The sequence below is a fragment of the Labrus bergylta genome, chromosome 10, assembly GCF_963930695.1.
Source record: "Labrus bergylta chromosome 10, fLabBer1.1, whole genome shotgun sequence".
Taxonomy (NCBI): Eukaryota; Metazoa; Chordata; class Actinopteri; order Labriformes; family Labridae; genus Labrus; species Labrus bergylta.
In genome coordinates, this window is record NC_089204.1 from 8637051 (window position 1) to 8651215 (window position 14165).

Below are 14165 nucleotides of genomic sequence, written 5' to 3' on the forward strand. Positions count from 1 at the left end.
CAATGCCTTAATACAATACAATGTGAATTTGCACACTGGGACAACAATTTTTGACATACATTGAGGCGTATTGAGAACAGAACTCTGTAACGGTGCTTTGCGGAACCACAATCTGTAAGAAGCAACTGCTGTCAGAGGCTGCTACGTAATGAGAGCACTTTGGGGTTCAGTGTCTTGCCCAAGGCCTCTTTGGCATGTGACTGCAGGAGCTGGGGATCAAACCACCCAACTAGATGACCCACTGATCCACAGCCTTCACCACAGCAGAGCAGCAAACAGGCAATATGGTTGTCATGCGGAAAAGTACCGGACAGTATTCTTTGCATTCTCAGGACCTCTCTCTGTCCCAAACGCTCAAACATTTGGGAAATTGGCAAAATGGCTTTTGAGTAATTTTCACCCTGTGCCTGGAATCTATCACAGAACGACTTGAAACTCAAGGAGCTGGTGTCCTTAAAATGTTTAAATCTAAAATGAAAGACCTGGAAGATGATTTTTATAGGATGCCGATGCTTTTAGCTTGACTGCTTGAACTACTCACTCCTAGATGTTTCTCTTTTATTTGAAAATGGAGTGTTTTGAAAGCTACTTGTCTCCCTTTGTGTCTCTGTCTGTAACATTGTGTTTTTGCTGCTGCATGTCTTGACCAGGTCTCCCTAAGAAAATAGGTTCTTAATATCAATGGGACCAACCTGGTTAAATAAAAATAATAAATGGTTTCTAATGGTAAAATGCTTAACATACTAACAGATGATACATAGCGCCACCATGGGATGAGATATTAAGCGTTTTGTGGTCAGTGCTAATAACTTGCTAACCGCTAGCTGTAGGAACATAATATTCACACATCATATTCCTTCGATGCTGCTTGTTTGCTGTGCTGCAAGCTATGGTCCATTCAGAAGTTCATCACTCTATATCTTTCCGAATATGCATAATCAATTAACTACTGTTAGTCATCAGTCTTTTACTGAAATCATGCAAAAATTGGTACAGACATTGGTTAGATACTCCACATCAAACACATCCAGGAATTGCCCATTCTGGTCTGATTTGTTAGAATAAAAGTCACGAGTTAAAATTTGCTATTCCAACATAACTGGATTCATATTTATCTATTTTCATCTTAAATATTAGAAAAACAAACCCATTTGTTGTGTTGCCCTATAGCAAATTGACTGACCAAATAACTTAAAATCCTCCTCCTCCAATGAACATCTTTTTTCATTATTTTCTTTAATGTTGTTTTGCTATTCATTATTTTTTAAATAAAAATAGTATGGTCTATCAGGCTACAAGTAACCTGTTGACAAGTTGACACAATATAATGGAAAAAAACAACCATTCAGTACTCTTTACTTTTTTAATTAATTAAAAATATTTTCTTGATAGTTCTCTTGAGTGGGAGGGGTAAACATACAAATATAGTTTAAAATGTGTGGGACAATTAAAAAAGGGCTAATATGCCTCGTCTCTCCAGGATAATTGCTCATAGACCTAATTAAGATGTTAACATTACAGAATGTAGCCTAGTTGCTGAAGAGGAATAAGTCCCTGTGTTTAACTATGGAGGATGGGGAAGGAGTGAAGGAAGCAAGGAGACAGGGACGCTGCCAGACAGTGTTGGGACGCGGCCTGCTCTATTCCATCGACTCTGTTAACCTCCATTCACAGTCACACAGTAAATAAAAGCATGGAGGCTCTCGGGATCTAACACCGAGCAGCGGGGGGTAAAGACACTGCCGCATGCGCTTTGCCCTCACTAAATAAAACAGGAAGGACGCACAGAAGCAGCGAAAGCCTAGTCTGTTGGACTGAACTCATTTTCCGAGGAAAAGAGGATCGTAGCTGGCAACAGGAGCGGGGTAGCCCGCCGTGCCGAGCATGAAGCGGACGGCTGTAGTGGCTAGGCACAATGGCCTCGTCTCTCCGTTGGGGAACAACAACTCCGGGGCTTCGAGCATCGTCTCACCACCCCAGCAGAGACCCACTAGTATCTCCGCCATAGCCGAAATTTCTACGGGCGGTGGGATAGATGGCCTGTTGGATTTCTCAAAAGGCCCTACCGTCAAAACAGAGCTAATATGTAAATGGATTGACCGAACTTCTTCGAGACAGAGGCTTGGTCGGACATCGACATCCGTCTGCGACCAAACTTTCAGCTCCATGCACGAGCTGGTGGACCACGTCACCACCGAGCATGTTGCAGCGGGGCTCGAGACCCTCAGTCATGTCTGCATGTGGGATGAGTGTATGCGCGGCGGGAAGGCGTTCAAAGCAAAATACAAACTAATCAACCACATTCGTGTGCACACCGGGGAGAAGCCTTTTTCATGCGCATTTCCCAACTGCGGCAAGATGTTCGCTCGCTCTGAGAACCTCAAGATCCACACGCGCACGCACACTGGTAGGGTATCATGATTCTGTGACTACAGACAGAGAGCTGTCATACAGACATTACACTATAGTCTTTAAATCCATCCATCCGGCAAGACAGCCGCCTCCGGACACAGACGGCGAATAAAGAGGTTAACTGAGATTGTTCCTAGTCGTTTAGGAATCCCCTCCATGTTTACGAAAGCTCAGTCTAGTACCAATTCATGTCCACCCTTCAGTGCTCCCTTGTTTCCTTGAGGAGTCACGGCTTGATACTGCTGCTCACCAGCCGTACAAGGTGACAAGAAGCAGTAGGATGATGAGGGAAAGGGATACAGAATGTAATGTGTATTAGGTATACACTACAGAAATAGGTAGTTGAGACGTGTCATGACTTAGAAGACTAATTTAATTACCACTGTGTATCGAAATATAGATTAGATTTACTTAATTGATCCAAAACTGGGAAATTGTGGAAATTATCTGAGTAACTCAGAATAAGATTTTAATAATAGTGTGTCCATTATAAATGTGTTAGGGCCACGTTATAGAAAAACAATTAAAGTAAAAAATGTACGCCATTGAAGTCATAGATTTACCGGAAAAAGTTGTTAATTTACAATATTAAAATCGTCAATCAATTTAAATCAGGCCATGGTTACAAGTATTATTTTGAAAGGTTGTATGAGAAGAGCAGCCTACACAAGGACGTATTTCCTTGTTTTCTTTTACCTTTACTACGGTATAACTTCACAAGATGCTCCACGGTCCTCATTTTCTTACAGACGGCTGCTGCTCTTCTGATATAACTATAGACAACGACTTTATTCTCTTAAGTTTATGACTTTGTTGTTGTAAATTTACGACTTTCATCTCTTACAACTTTATTCTCATACATTTACAACTTTATTCTCATAAATGTATTCCTTTAATCTTGATATCTCAGATTTTCTCCTCTTTTATGTGGCCCAAATACTCCTTTGTATAAACGATTAGCGTACGGAAATGCATTTATATCAGCAAGACAAAGACAACAACCCTTCAGGGTTCATTCACCTGTAAATACTGGACTTTTGCTGTTATAATTATTTTACTTTTGCTTAAAGGCCTATCAAAATCCATTACAGGTTTGTCAGTGTTCTGGACAAACCCTGTGGTTGGTGGGTTTTTTTATTGACTTAAGTGTTTTAGGCAGCATTTTTGTTTTACACAGTGAGGAAGCGAACACTGGTGATATTCAACAGGTTTGCGACAGACTTGACAATGTAGATTCAGTGATGATGACAAGGTGTGTGCTTTAAATTCTTAGACCACTAGGACATTCAACCAAAATGAATTATTAACAGCTTAATTATGTGATATTTTTTCTGGATCCAACTCACTAACAAATCTTAATTCAGATGACTTTCTCACTTAGGCTGAGTTTATTTAAAGTCAGAAATCTGATGAACCAAAAAAACGGCAAAAAAGAAAACGTATACGGTTATGTCAGAGGATATCGGTAATGCTGACTTCTCACAACAAAGGACCTTATCAACTTTCTCTACTAACCTAGGCTTTCATCTTCAGAGTCTTCGCGTCTTCTGGTGAAAAGACGGCTTTGGATTCATCATGATGCTTTTCATGGACAGCAATATTTATGTTCTATAAAACTCGTCACAGCAAATAAAGCTAAAGAAAAATGCTGGCAGAAAATTAACAAAAGTGAAAATCTTTCAATATAGAGTACAGAAATATTGCCCCACTAAATGCAGACTCCTTCCCCATATCTCAAGTGATAACTGCACACTGAATAGCCTTGCCGACCCATTTATCTTGTATTCAATTATGAATTAGAGTAGAAAATTTTTAAGTCAAAAGTATTACATTTTAACCCACAATTTTGACATTCATTCATAAAATAGATGAGTCTTTGAGCAATGAATATAATAAACAATACCCATGTCTTACAGGAAAAGCCCATTCTACATTTAAACCTGTCTTTTTATATATTCCATTACATCAGCTTATACTATCCCCATATTGTTAACCCTGAATAACCATCAATCTTTTGTAGTTCTTATAAGCATTTATTTTCTTACTCATCTCCAGATAACCATAGGGGGTGTACCACGAAACGAGATTAAAGGGTCTCTTGAGTCTAAACTCAGAGTTTTCTGTGTCATGAATCAGGTTCTCCTTTAACATGGATAGCTCTTCATGGTAACTTTATTTAAACATAATGCCCCCTTTTATGTCAGCACGCCAAAGCTTGAAATAGAAAGCCTGAATTCACAGAGAAAGTTTGTAACCAATTACGTGGTAGCTGATATCTAAAGCCTTGGTATGTTGATCTCGCTTCATGGTACACCCCTCTGCTCTTGCTTTTAAATATAATTGAGATGTAGGAATAAGGTGTATCTTTTGATATATTGGTTTTTATACATATTTAAATATTTTCTTTTTTTTACATTTTGAGGGGAATCAAAGGTTGTAAATAGTGCGAGCCAACAGAGATTTGTCTTTGTTGTCTTGTGGTGTACTATATTATTAGTTAATAGTGCCAAGAGCCATTTAGGTGGTTCATCTCAATGAGATTTCCCTCATAACAATATGTGTTCAATGTATATTCTTGCCACCGAAGAATAAAAATAACATTTAAGTCAAGTACTAGATAAACTTAGTGGCAAACACTTAGGTTCTCTGTTATTCTGTATAAAGAACAAGTTCAGGTCACCAACATTTTGCTGTGGTACTTTTATATGATCCACATCCTACCTCTTAATCCCACCTTCACTTGACATGTTGGTCACATTTCTGTGTCTAAAATTGGAAATAATCTGTAAGCAGTGCAATATCTATTATTTGAGGCTCTGATTCTTGTACCTTTAGAATAGTTACCCCAAAGTCAAAATGACTTGGAAGAACTACTTGAGTTTTTTTGTAATCTCTTTAGTAGTAGTCTCTGTTGGCATTAAAATTGTTGTATGAACTTTTGATTTGTAACAATTTTACAACTAATATTATAAGCTAAAATATGGTCTTTATCATTAATAGCATTAATATAGTATTTATTATGTTAGGTCAGACTATCTGTTGTCCGCAGAGATCCAAATAGTAATGTTGTGAACATATTTCTGATGTTCAGAGCTACACTTATTTGCTAAGTAAATGAATAAGCCTAACCTCTCCTGAGCTTGCATTCATATTTGAAAGTTGCGTCATATCTCTTGGCATTTTTAAATATCCACCTCAGTCACTGTTTTTATTGAGCTTTTCAAAAGACGCTTTACATCCAATATTGAAATGTTAAACTATAGTTTGCTAAAAAAGAAGTCTTAGTAAGATGACATGGAAGTTATGAAATTTTTGTAATACACTCTCAAAACTCCTTCAGACTTCATATTGACCTTGTCTATAAAAAAGCCACTGATCAAGTACATTTAATTACTTAGTAAGTTTATTTTAGCTCATTTCATTCACACAATATCAATAAAACCACAACATTTAGGAAACAATGTATGTTAGGTTTGGTGTATCCTCTCATTGTACCAATAGTTAGAAGCTCATTAAAGTCTGTGATAATAGTTAGTGTGATTTGTGTGTTGCAGGTGAGAAGCCATTCCAGTGTGAATTTTGTGAGCGCCGATTTGCCAACAGCAGCGACCGGAAGAAGCACTCACAGGTCCACACAGCATCAAAGCCCTACGACTGCAAGGCTCTGGGGTGCACCAAGTCCTACACCCACCCTAGCTCCTTGAGAAAACACATGAAGGTTCATGTAAAGTTGTCACCTACCTCTGAACCCCAGGACGTGTACGACTCTCTTCAACTTCAACAACCTCATCAGGCTCTCCTTGAGCCCCTTGACCTTAAGATGAACCGACTCTCTCCATCCCTTGGCAGCAAACACATCAATTTCCCACTTCTGTCTAATCATGAATTGGATATTAGCTCAGCCAACGAAGTAGACAATAAGTTGCTGCTGCGTAGTTCGTCGCCAATGGCAATGCCTTTGGATCTTTCACTATCAGGCCTGAAAAGTCAACTGGCCCAGAGGCATCAGATAGGCAGGACCCCACGAAGGAGCCAGCGTTCTGTCAACCCAGCTTTACCTCAGCTGTCTAACATTAAGGAATGGTATGTCTGTACCAGGACTACAGCACCACACTACCCTCTTCTTCACCCAGACCACATCAAATCTGAACCTAGTGATGATGAGGAATATGTCACGTAGGATGTTACATTTAAATGGAGACCCTATGTTAGTGAGACCTTAGTCAGGCAAGCAGGTTTTTTTTGTGGAATCATAATTGCTGTTGTTTTCCAGGACCAGCAGTTGTATGATACGGCATCAGTGTCCAAGAAGAAAAAAAACCTTTGGAGGTTTTACTTCATCTCGAATAAAAAAAACTTCAGCTCGAAGAGTTAAGCTATCTGTGGACCTTAAAGCAGTGGCTTGGACCATGCTAGAAGGGAGAAGAGGAATTCAAATAATTGTTAGCTACCTTACCTGAACTTAAAAAAAGGCAAAACATTTAAGAAGTGTACCAGGGAATGTAAGTGACTGCTCCTGCTGTTAAAGATTAGGAGGATTTGTGTACATGATGACCTCTTTAGAGAGAAAGATTTTCTGAAGATCTGACAGATACAGATTGATAAAGGTATTTCAAGGGCTAAAGTGGCACTGATGGAAGTTGTTTATGTTAACCTTATCTTAAAGCAGCACTATACACTTGTTAACAGCAAGTCCAAAACAGAAGACACAATGGGGTTGTGTCTGTTGGATTCTGTGTATGCTTTAAATAAACATGCTTGTTCAATGTCAGAAAGTAAAAAAATAAAAAATAAAAAAGTTGTATTGGAAACGGCTGATTCTGATATCAGAATTGAGGTTCATATGCTGTAAGGTGATGCCATAAGCACTTTGTTTAAAGCAGACTTGGGTCTCTACTGATAGTAACTTGTTCAAACGTGTTATGAAATCACAGTCTAATTCAACAAAGCAACTGTAAGTACAGCTGAACTTTTGAGACAGTGGGACTGCTTTGTATTGATTATCAAGTTTCTCCTTAACTTCATCTTCTCTATGGCCATTTCAATGGGTTACTCACCTGCATTTGTTTACACTTACTTCACTACCCAAGGATTTGAAGTTACCAAACATGTCATACCTGTATTCCTTTTAACAATAGAATGTGTATTAAACAATGAAAAATACATCTTGTATTTTCCCTTTGATCACTTGTTTCAGCCATGAAAGGTGTCGTATTGGAACAGAATGTTTTGTGTGAGGCTTTGGTTTGAAAAAGATTGGTCTATGAATTCACTGCATTGGGAACACTTCATATAGGTATATATGACTTTACCAATGTACATTTTCCATACACTATTAGGTCTATTTCAGATGGATTTTAACCTGGAGCATGTGAAAAAAATACATGAGATCGTTTGGAAGTACAGCATACTTGAAATGTCTACAGTAATCAATCATACAGATAAATTAGATGCACAAGTGCATTTTGTACAGGAGGTTAAAGATGAGGTTAGTTGGATTAACAATGGGGATGATAAATTATAATTGTGTGTAATAAAGGAGCAAGGACAGCACTGTGACATGTAAGTTTTGATTATCGAGAGCAATAATATCTAGATTTAATTTGAGCAAGCAACTGCCAGCCCCCAGTTTATGACGTTATTTGCATTTTTTTACAAGGTTAGCATATTGGAAGACATAGTTTATGATAACTAAAATGCTAATCATAGTGTTCCTTTTAGGGAAGATGGTTTGCACTTTTGCAATGAGAAAGGCAGTTCACACCAGACGGCTAATACTGAAGGCTTCAAATTTTGACCCTTATTTTTCTTCACTGAACATTTCATGCCTTCCTAAAATTAAGATTCATGGATTCACGTTTGCAATTACAATGTTAGGTACAGTCTTAGAATGCAATCCAGTGAGCTCAACCTCAATTTCTTGGCTACCTGATTCAGCGACAATAAGTCAAAATCATGTGTATATAAATGAGTGAAACAAAGACAATTAAAATGTTAATTAGATTTACTTTTTTCATTCTTCTACTCCTTAAACATAAATGGTAGACCAAAGATCGCTCCACGACCTCTAACCTTGCATCCGATAAACAATCTCATGAGTTTTTGTGGCAGATTAAAATTAAAGTGCCCAAAAAAATCATCAAAAAAAGAAGAGTCTGAAATAAACAGAACTAGAGAAGATCTTTCTCTCTCTCTGTCTCTGTCTCTGTCTCTCTCAAATCAATTCAATTCAAATTAGCTTTATTGGCATGACATATCAGCAATCCATGTTGCCAAAGCAGTACAGAAAAACTATTTACAAATGATTACTCAAACATTTACAATATACAAATATAACAAATTTACAAAAGACATTAACAATAACTATTACTGAGAAACATTATGTGTAGTTTGTCTTAATTTGTTACAACCATGATCATATTTTGCAGCTTGTATTACACACAGACTTTTCTCCCCACATAGATAGGGCAGCTTCTGAGGACCAGGCAGATGGCTAAACCCAGGGTATAGAGCATTAATCCGATCAAAGAAAACCTCTCTTATATATGTTATATTGCAGTAGGAAGTGAGATTCTGTCTCAACTTGTCCTTGATGGCAGAGTGAACACAACCATTACTTGATCACCTTATATCATTATAGCCAGGATTTAAAATGAAGAGTCTTTTTGTCAGAAGGGTTTTGTTCTTATAGTCTAATTAAATAAACAACAACTAACCACTAGTATTAATTATACCCCACCACCACCTTTTTGTGGCTAAACAGCTTATAAATAAAAAAATAAAAAAGGAAATGTACCAACAAAAAAAAAACAGTCGTTAATTAGGAATCAAGCTATGTATATACACCTAGTGGCGCAACCTGGACACATCGTCAGTGATGTGCCCCGGGGTCATTGGGTGTTTTGGGTCTTAACATCAGACACCCTCACCTGGGCGACCCAGCCGGGGGGATCAGGCCCTGGCTTGTGTCCAGGTAGCAAACACTGGCACGTGTCCCCCCTCTTTTACTAGAGCCATCAGGAAGTTCTCTCAGCCGCTCAGCCGTTTTTGACAGCTCTCCTCCTTCGCAGCCCACAGATTCCCAAGAGGCCCAGGACCCGTTGAAGAGACTGGCCTGCAAAGCCCCTACATCCCAATTCCACATGCTCGCAGCAGGCCTTCCAACCCTGCCTCCGACAGTCAGCAACCAGGTCTGCATACTAAGCTCTTTTCCTCTCCTGAACCTTCTCTATCTGGTCTTCCCATGGGACGGTCAGCTTGATTAAGACCAATTGCTTGGACCCCCAAGGAAATTCAGCTGTCTCCCTAGGTCAACCAAGAGCTGCCAGTCTCTCGCTGATGTGAGCAGTTCACCCTGGGATTTGGGTTTAGGCGGTGGCTTCTCTCCTGCTCTGGTGAAGTAAATTGGTATTGGGCTGCTTCCCGACCAGACGTAACCGTGCCTACTAGGGTGCTGTGCCGAAGCCTTGCCTCGGCTCGCACAACTGACTTATTAGCGCGTCACTTCCTCCCTGTCCTGACCTCAATACCTGCTGAGGAGACTTTTGAGTCAGCAGAGTCTCAGAAGGACTTCTCTGGCTCGGATGACCTTGAACTCCTCTACCACACAAAGGGAAGCTGCAGCTTGGTGCTGCGCCCATAAAGGGCAATGCTGCTCAGGCTTCGTGTCAGGCAAAGCCAGCTACGCAGGAACTGGCTGATCTTCCTCTCAAAGCCTTTTATGATGGGTGTAGGGACATCTTAGATAAGCAGTGGCCAAAGGAGTCGAGGCAGGATGCCATATTGATAAATCCAGACCTTGAATTTACCAGAGAGCCTTGACTAGTGAGCCAGGTGTTGAGGTCACCACTGACCGCCTGCCGTGCCACTGTGTCCTTAAGATCACAGGTGAAGGTCTTCCCCAGGTTCTTGACCGGCTTCTGCGTGAATGATGGAATTAGGTCTTCTCAAAGAAAGAAGCGGTACTCGTCTATCACCCTTCCTTCCCTGAGGACTAGAGACCTGGATTTGGTAGGCTTAAAGCTCATTCTTGCCCATAATATGAGCCGCTCGAGCCCTTGCGACAGCTACCTGCAACCAGGCACTGACATGGTTGTTACTGTCAGGTCATAGATGAAGGCCCTAATCGGGGGTTGATGGGTCCCAACTTTGACATTGGACCTCTGCACTCTACTTCTGCAGACTTCACCAGCATGTTCATGGCCAGAATGAACAGAGGGACCGAGATAATACTGCCGGTGATAATGCCCTTCTCCAGCCAATGCCATGCTGATGTGACGTATCCTGTGATGCCACACACAGACTAAAGTTGTTGTAATAGTCAAGGAGCAGTTTTTTGATCTTCTCAGGGATGTGGTAGCTGGACAGAGCTCCTTCCCCAAGCTTGTGAAGAATTGAGCCATAAGCATTTGCGAGTTCAAGCCACAGAACTGCCTCCTCTGCTCCCTTGTGCTACTCTGATCAGCTGAGTTACCACACCAGTGGGCTCAATGCAGCCAGACACTCCAGGGATTCCTCCTTTCTGCACCGAGGTGTCCATGTAGGAGGAAACTCAAGAGGCGATTAGTAACTATCTTGAACAAAATCTTGCTTTCCACACAGAGGAGGGAGTTCGTTCTGAATGCTTGATGTTATGAGCGTTCTCCTCTTTCGGAATCCATATACCCTCTGCATATCTTCACTGCTGGGGCACTTTTATCTTCTCCAGACCGACCTCAAGATCTCCTTAAGATGCTCTAGAAGCTTTGGGCATTGCTTGAATATCTTATAGGGAAAATCATTTGGGCTTGGAGTTGAGGAAGCGCTTGCTGACTTGATGACCTCTCTGACCTCAAGGTTCCTTGATGTCAAACAGGGAGCCGGGTCGATGTGGGCATTTGAGGGTATCACAGTTACCAATATCTTGTTCTTTCAAACTGTCACTGTAGGTGCTTCTTAGATGGCTGTTGATCTCCTCAGGACATGACAGGTGGCCACTGTGTTTCTGCCCTAGAAGCTTCCTTGTGAATCCAAAAGGATTTGCGATGTTGCTACGCTTGAGTGACTTCTCCTTGCTACTTATAACATTCTGCATGCCTGAGAGTGGTCAGCTTCCCTCTAAAAACTCTTCTGAGTTTGGCCAGGCCTTGTCTCTCATCCTCACTTATCTTCTTGTACTGGCTCCTCAGTGATCCCAGCTCTTGCCTAAGCAGACTGATCCTAACCTCCCGCCTATTAGGGTTAGGTACTGGCCTGTCACAGGCATCCTATTGTTCCTTGATGCCGAACTTTTCCACCCCAATGTTGACTGTGATAATGCTCGTAGTCTGGAGCCTCTTGTCCACCTTGCCCTTGGCTGTGCTTCCAGCGATGCAGACACATCGTCATTGAACTGGCGCCACAGGGCCTCTTGCTTGGCGGCAGGCCACAACACCCGACATTGCTCTGGCAGACAATATTTTTCAACAGCTTTACAGCTCTGTGGGTCTCTATGTATGTACAGTTATACACAGATCTAATAAGTCCAGATGATGGTGCATTGATGCTCAATCTGTTTTGTTCATGCGGGTTTTGAGCTGTTGGACGCTCTTTTTCTGGTCGCAGCAGCTCACATAACATGCTGCAGTGTTTGCACATTGATGTGCCTCACCCAGCAGGTACACAAGTTTGTGGTGGTTGTCCATTGAGGTAAATCCTTTATGTGTCTTTGTGATGAAAGGGAAGTAACTGTTTCAGATGAGGTCCTTAAAAAGTGCAGCTCTGTTTCCACCTCCTGTTAGGTGTAGTGCAGACTCTGTCCTCTTTGGGGAGCCAGGACTGGCGTCCTCTCTCAATGGCCAGGCCATGCTCACTGAGTCTGTACATGGTCAAACATTTCCTCAGCTTTGGATCAGTCACAGTGCTGAGGTATTCTGCCACTGTAATCTCTATTTAGGGCCAGAAAACATTCTAATTTGCTCAGTTTTTTGGTTGATTCTTTCAAATATGTTAAGTAGTTTTCTTTTTGTTGTTTAATACTTTGGTTTATTCTGATTGGGTTTCTGTCTGAGGACTCTGCTTGTGAACAGAGTCCCAGAACCAGGTGTCTAAGGGGCAGCTCTTTGTCTCTCTCGAGGTCAGGGCTTTGTTATGGAGTGTGTCAAAGTGTGTTCTTTGTGGTTATACAATTTAAAAGCTCTCTTTTGAATTTTGACGAGTAAAGGATATCATCCTAATTCTGCTCTGCGTGAAGTATTTTTTTTTAATTATTATTTGGAGTCTCTCTCTCTCTCTCTCTCTCTCTCTCTCTCTCTATCTATCTCTGTGCATTCATATCATATTACTGAAAATCACTTTCTCTAAATCTTCATCTACCATTTAACTAACCATATATCTTCCTGGGAACTCCTGAGCTCCCCTTGTCTCATAGGTTCCTCTGGATTGTTGGTGTGGACGACTTGCTGCTATCCCTCCTGACTCCAATTGCTACAACTATAATATCAGCCTTACATCTATTGTCATTATTATAAATATTAAAGTGGATCTAAACGCTACAACTATTAAAAAGATCCTTACATGTTTTATCATCTATATAAATATTAAAATGAATTTTCAACCTCTATAATTGACATAATAGGAATAAATCTTATTAATCGTTGTTGTTGTTGTTGTTGTTGTTGTTGTTGTTGTTGTTGTTGTTGTTGTTGTTGTTGCAAGCTCAAGGCCTCTTTTAAGGAAGTTTTTCATTGCCAATGTAACTTTGCTAAATGTTGCTTACTGCTCATGATGGATTAATGTTGGGTCTTTGTAGATAATATCACAAAGAGTAAGGTCTTTTAACTGCACTTTTGTGTTTTGAGATAACATTTTTCATGAATTGGCGCTATACAAATAAAGATTGATTGAAATGGTCCCTCTCCTCTTTAACCCAGAGAATTGGGCATCTAGGGTTTCCAAAGAAAAAGTCACATTGTGGCAGAAAATGCATTATCAATGCAATATCAAACTGCACAAAATCAAACAATGCATTTTAAGTTTATTAATTTGACATATTACACTCCTCAAAAATCAAAACATTTGCATTTGTTTTATATTTAATGGCTATAAAAGGGTGGTTCTCATAGTTTAGTTCTAAAACCAACATATTCGTATCTTTATCATCAGGTTTTTACATCTGAATTTGTCTTCTTTTAATTGTTTGTTTTTAACTTTTACGTAATAATAGTGCAAGACATTCTGTTAAAAGAAAATTAACATTCCTTTTTTTTTTTTTATGGAAAAGCTCAGTGTTTTTTTCTCCAAGAAACCAAATCTAACAAAATTCTGGTCAAATCAGTGGGGAGAGAATATATTCTTACAGTTTACTTTTGAACCATTTCCTGGGAAGACTTCAATCACTAAATGGGATATTTTTTGTCACCAGATAATTTGTGTTTTTAAAGTGGGCAAAATGAAAAAATGTGATCCTTGGAAATGTATATGTTTATAAAAACCCCATTCACAACAAAAATATGATAACTGAAGTAAGAAACTGTGAAATACTTTGTCAGAGGAAGATTTCAAATTTGGTGGTATTTTTATTTTGCTGTGAGGTAAATGGCTGGCTAGATCTCCTTCAGAATAACCATTACAATCCCATGCTCATTATGTAGTGTATTTGAATTGTAAGATACTTGGCCTACTAAAAATCCTGATACATACAATATTTTACATGTTTTTTACCTGATTGAACTAATAAATCTAGAGTCAATTTTTGGTTGATGTCAGAAATAGGTCAAAAATAGGTCAAAATCAGT

General features: G+C 39.8%; 1 protein-coding gene across 1 annotated transcript; it reads left to right on the forward strand.

Moving 5' to 3' along the window:
* The first annotated feature begins 1655 nt into the window (after positions 1-1655).
* zic2b (zic family member 2 (odd-paired homolog, Drosophila) b) lies at positions 1656-7575 on the forward strand. Its single transcript, XM_020638289.3, has 2 exons — positions 1656-2407; positions 5967-7575. Exons 1-2 carry the CDS (start codon positions 1885-1887, stop codon positions 6590-6592), a joined length of 1149 nt encoding a protein of 382 aa, XP_020493945.2. The 5' UTR covers positions 1656-1884; the 3' UTR covers positions 6593-7575.
* The last annotated feature ends 6590 nt before the right edge of the window (positions 7576-14165 follow it).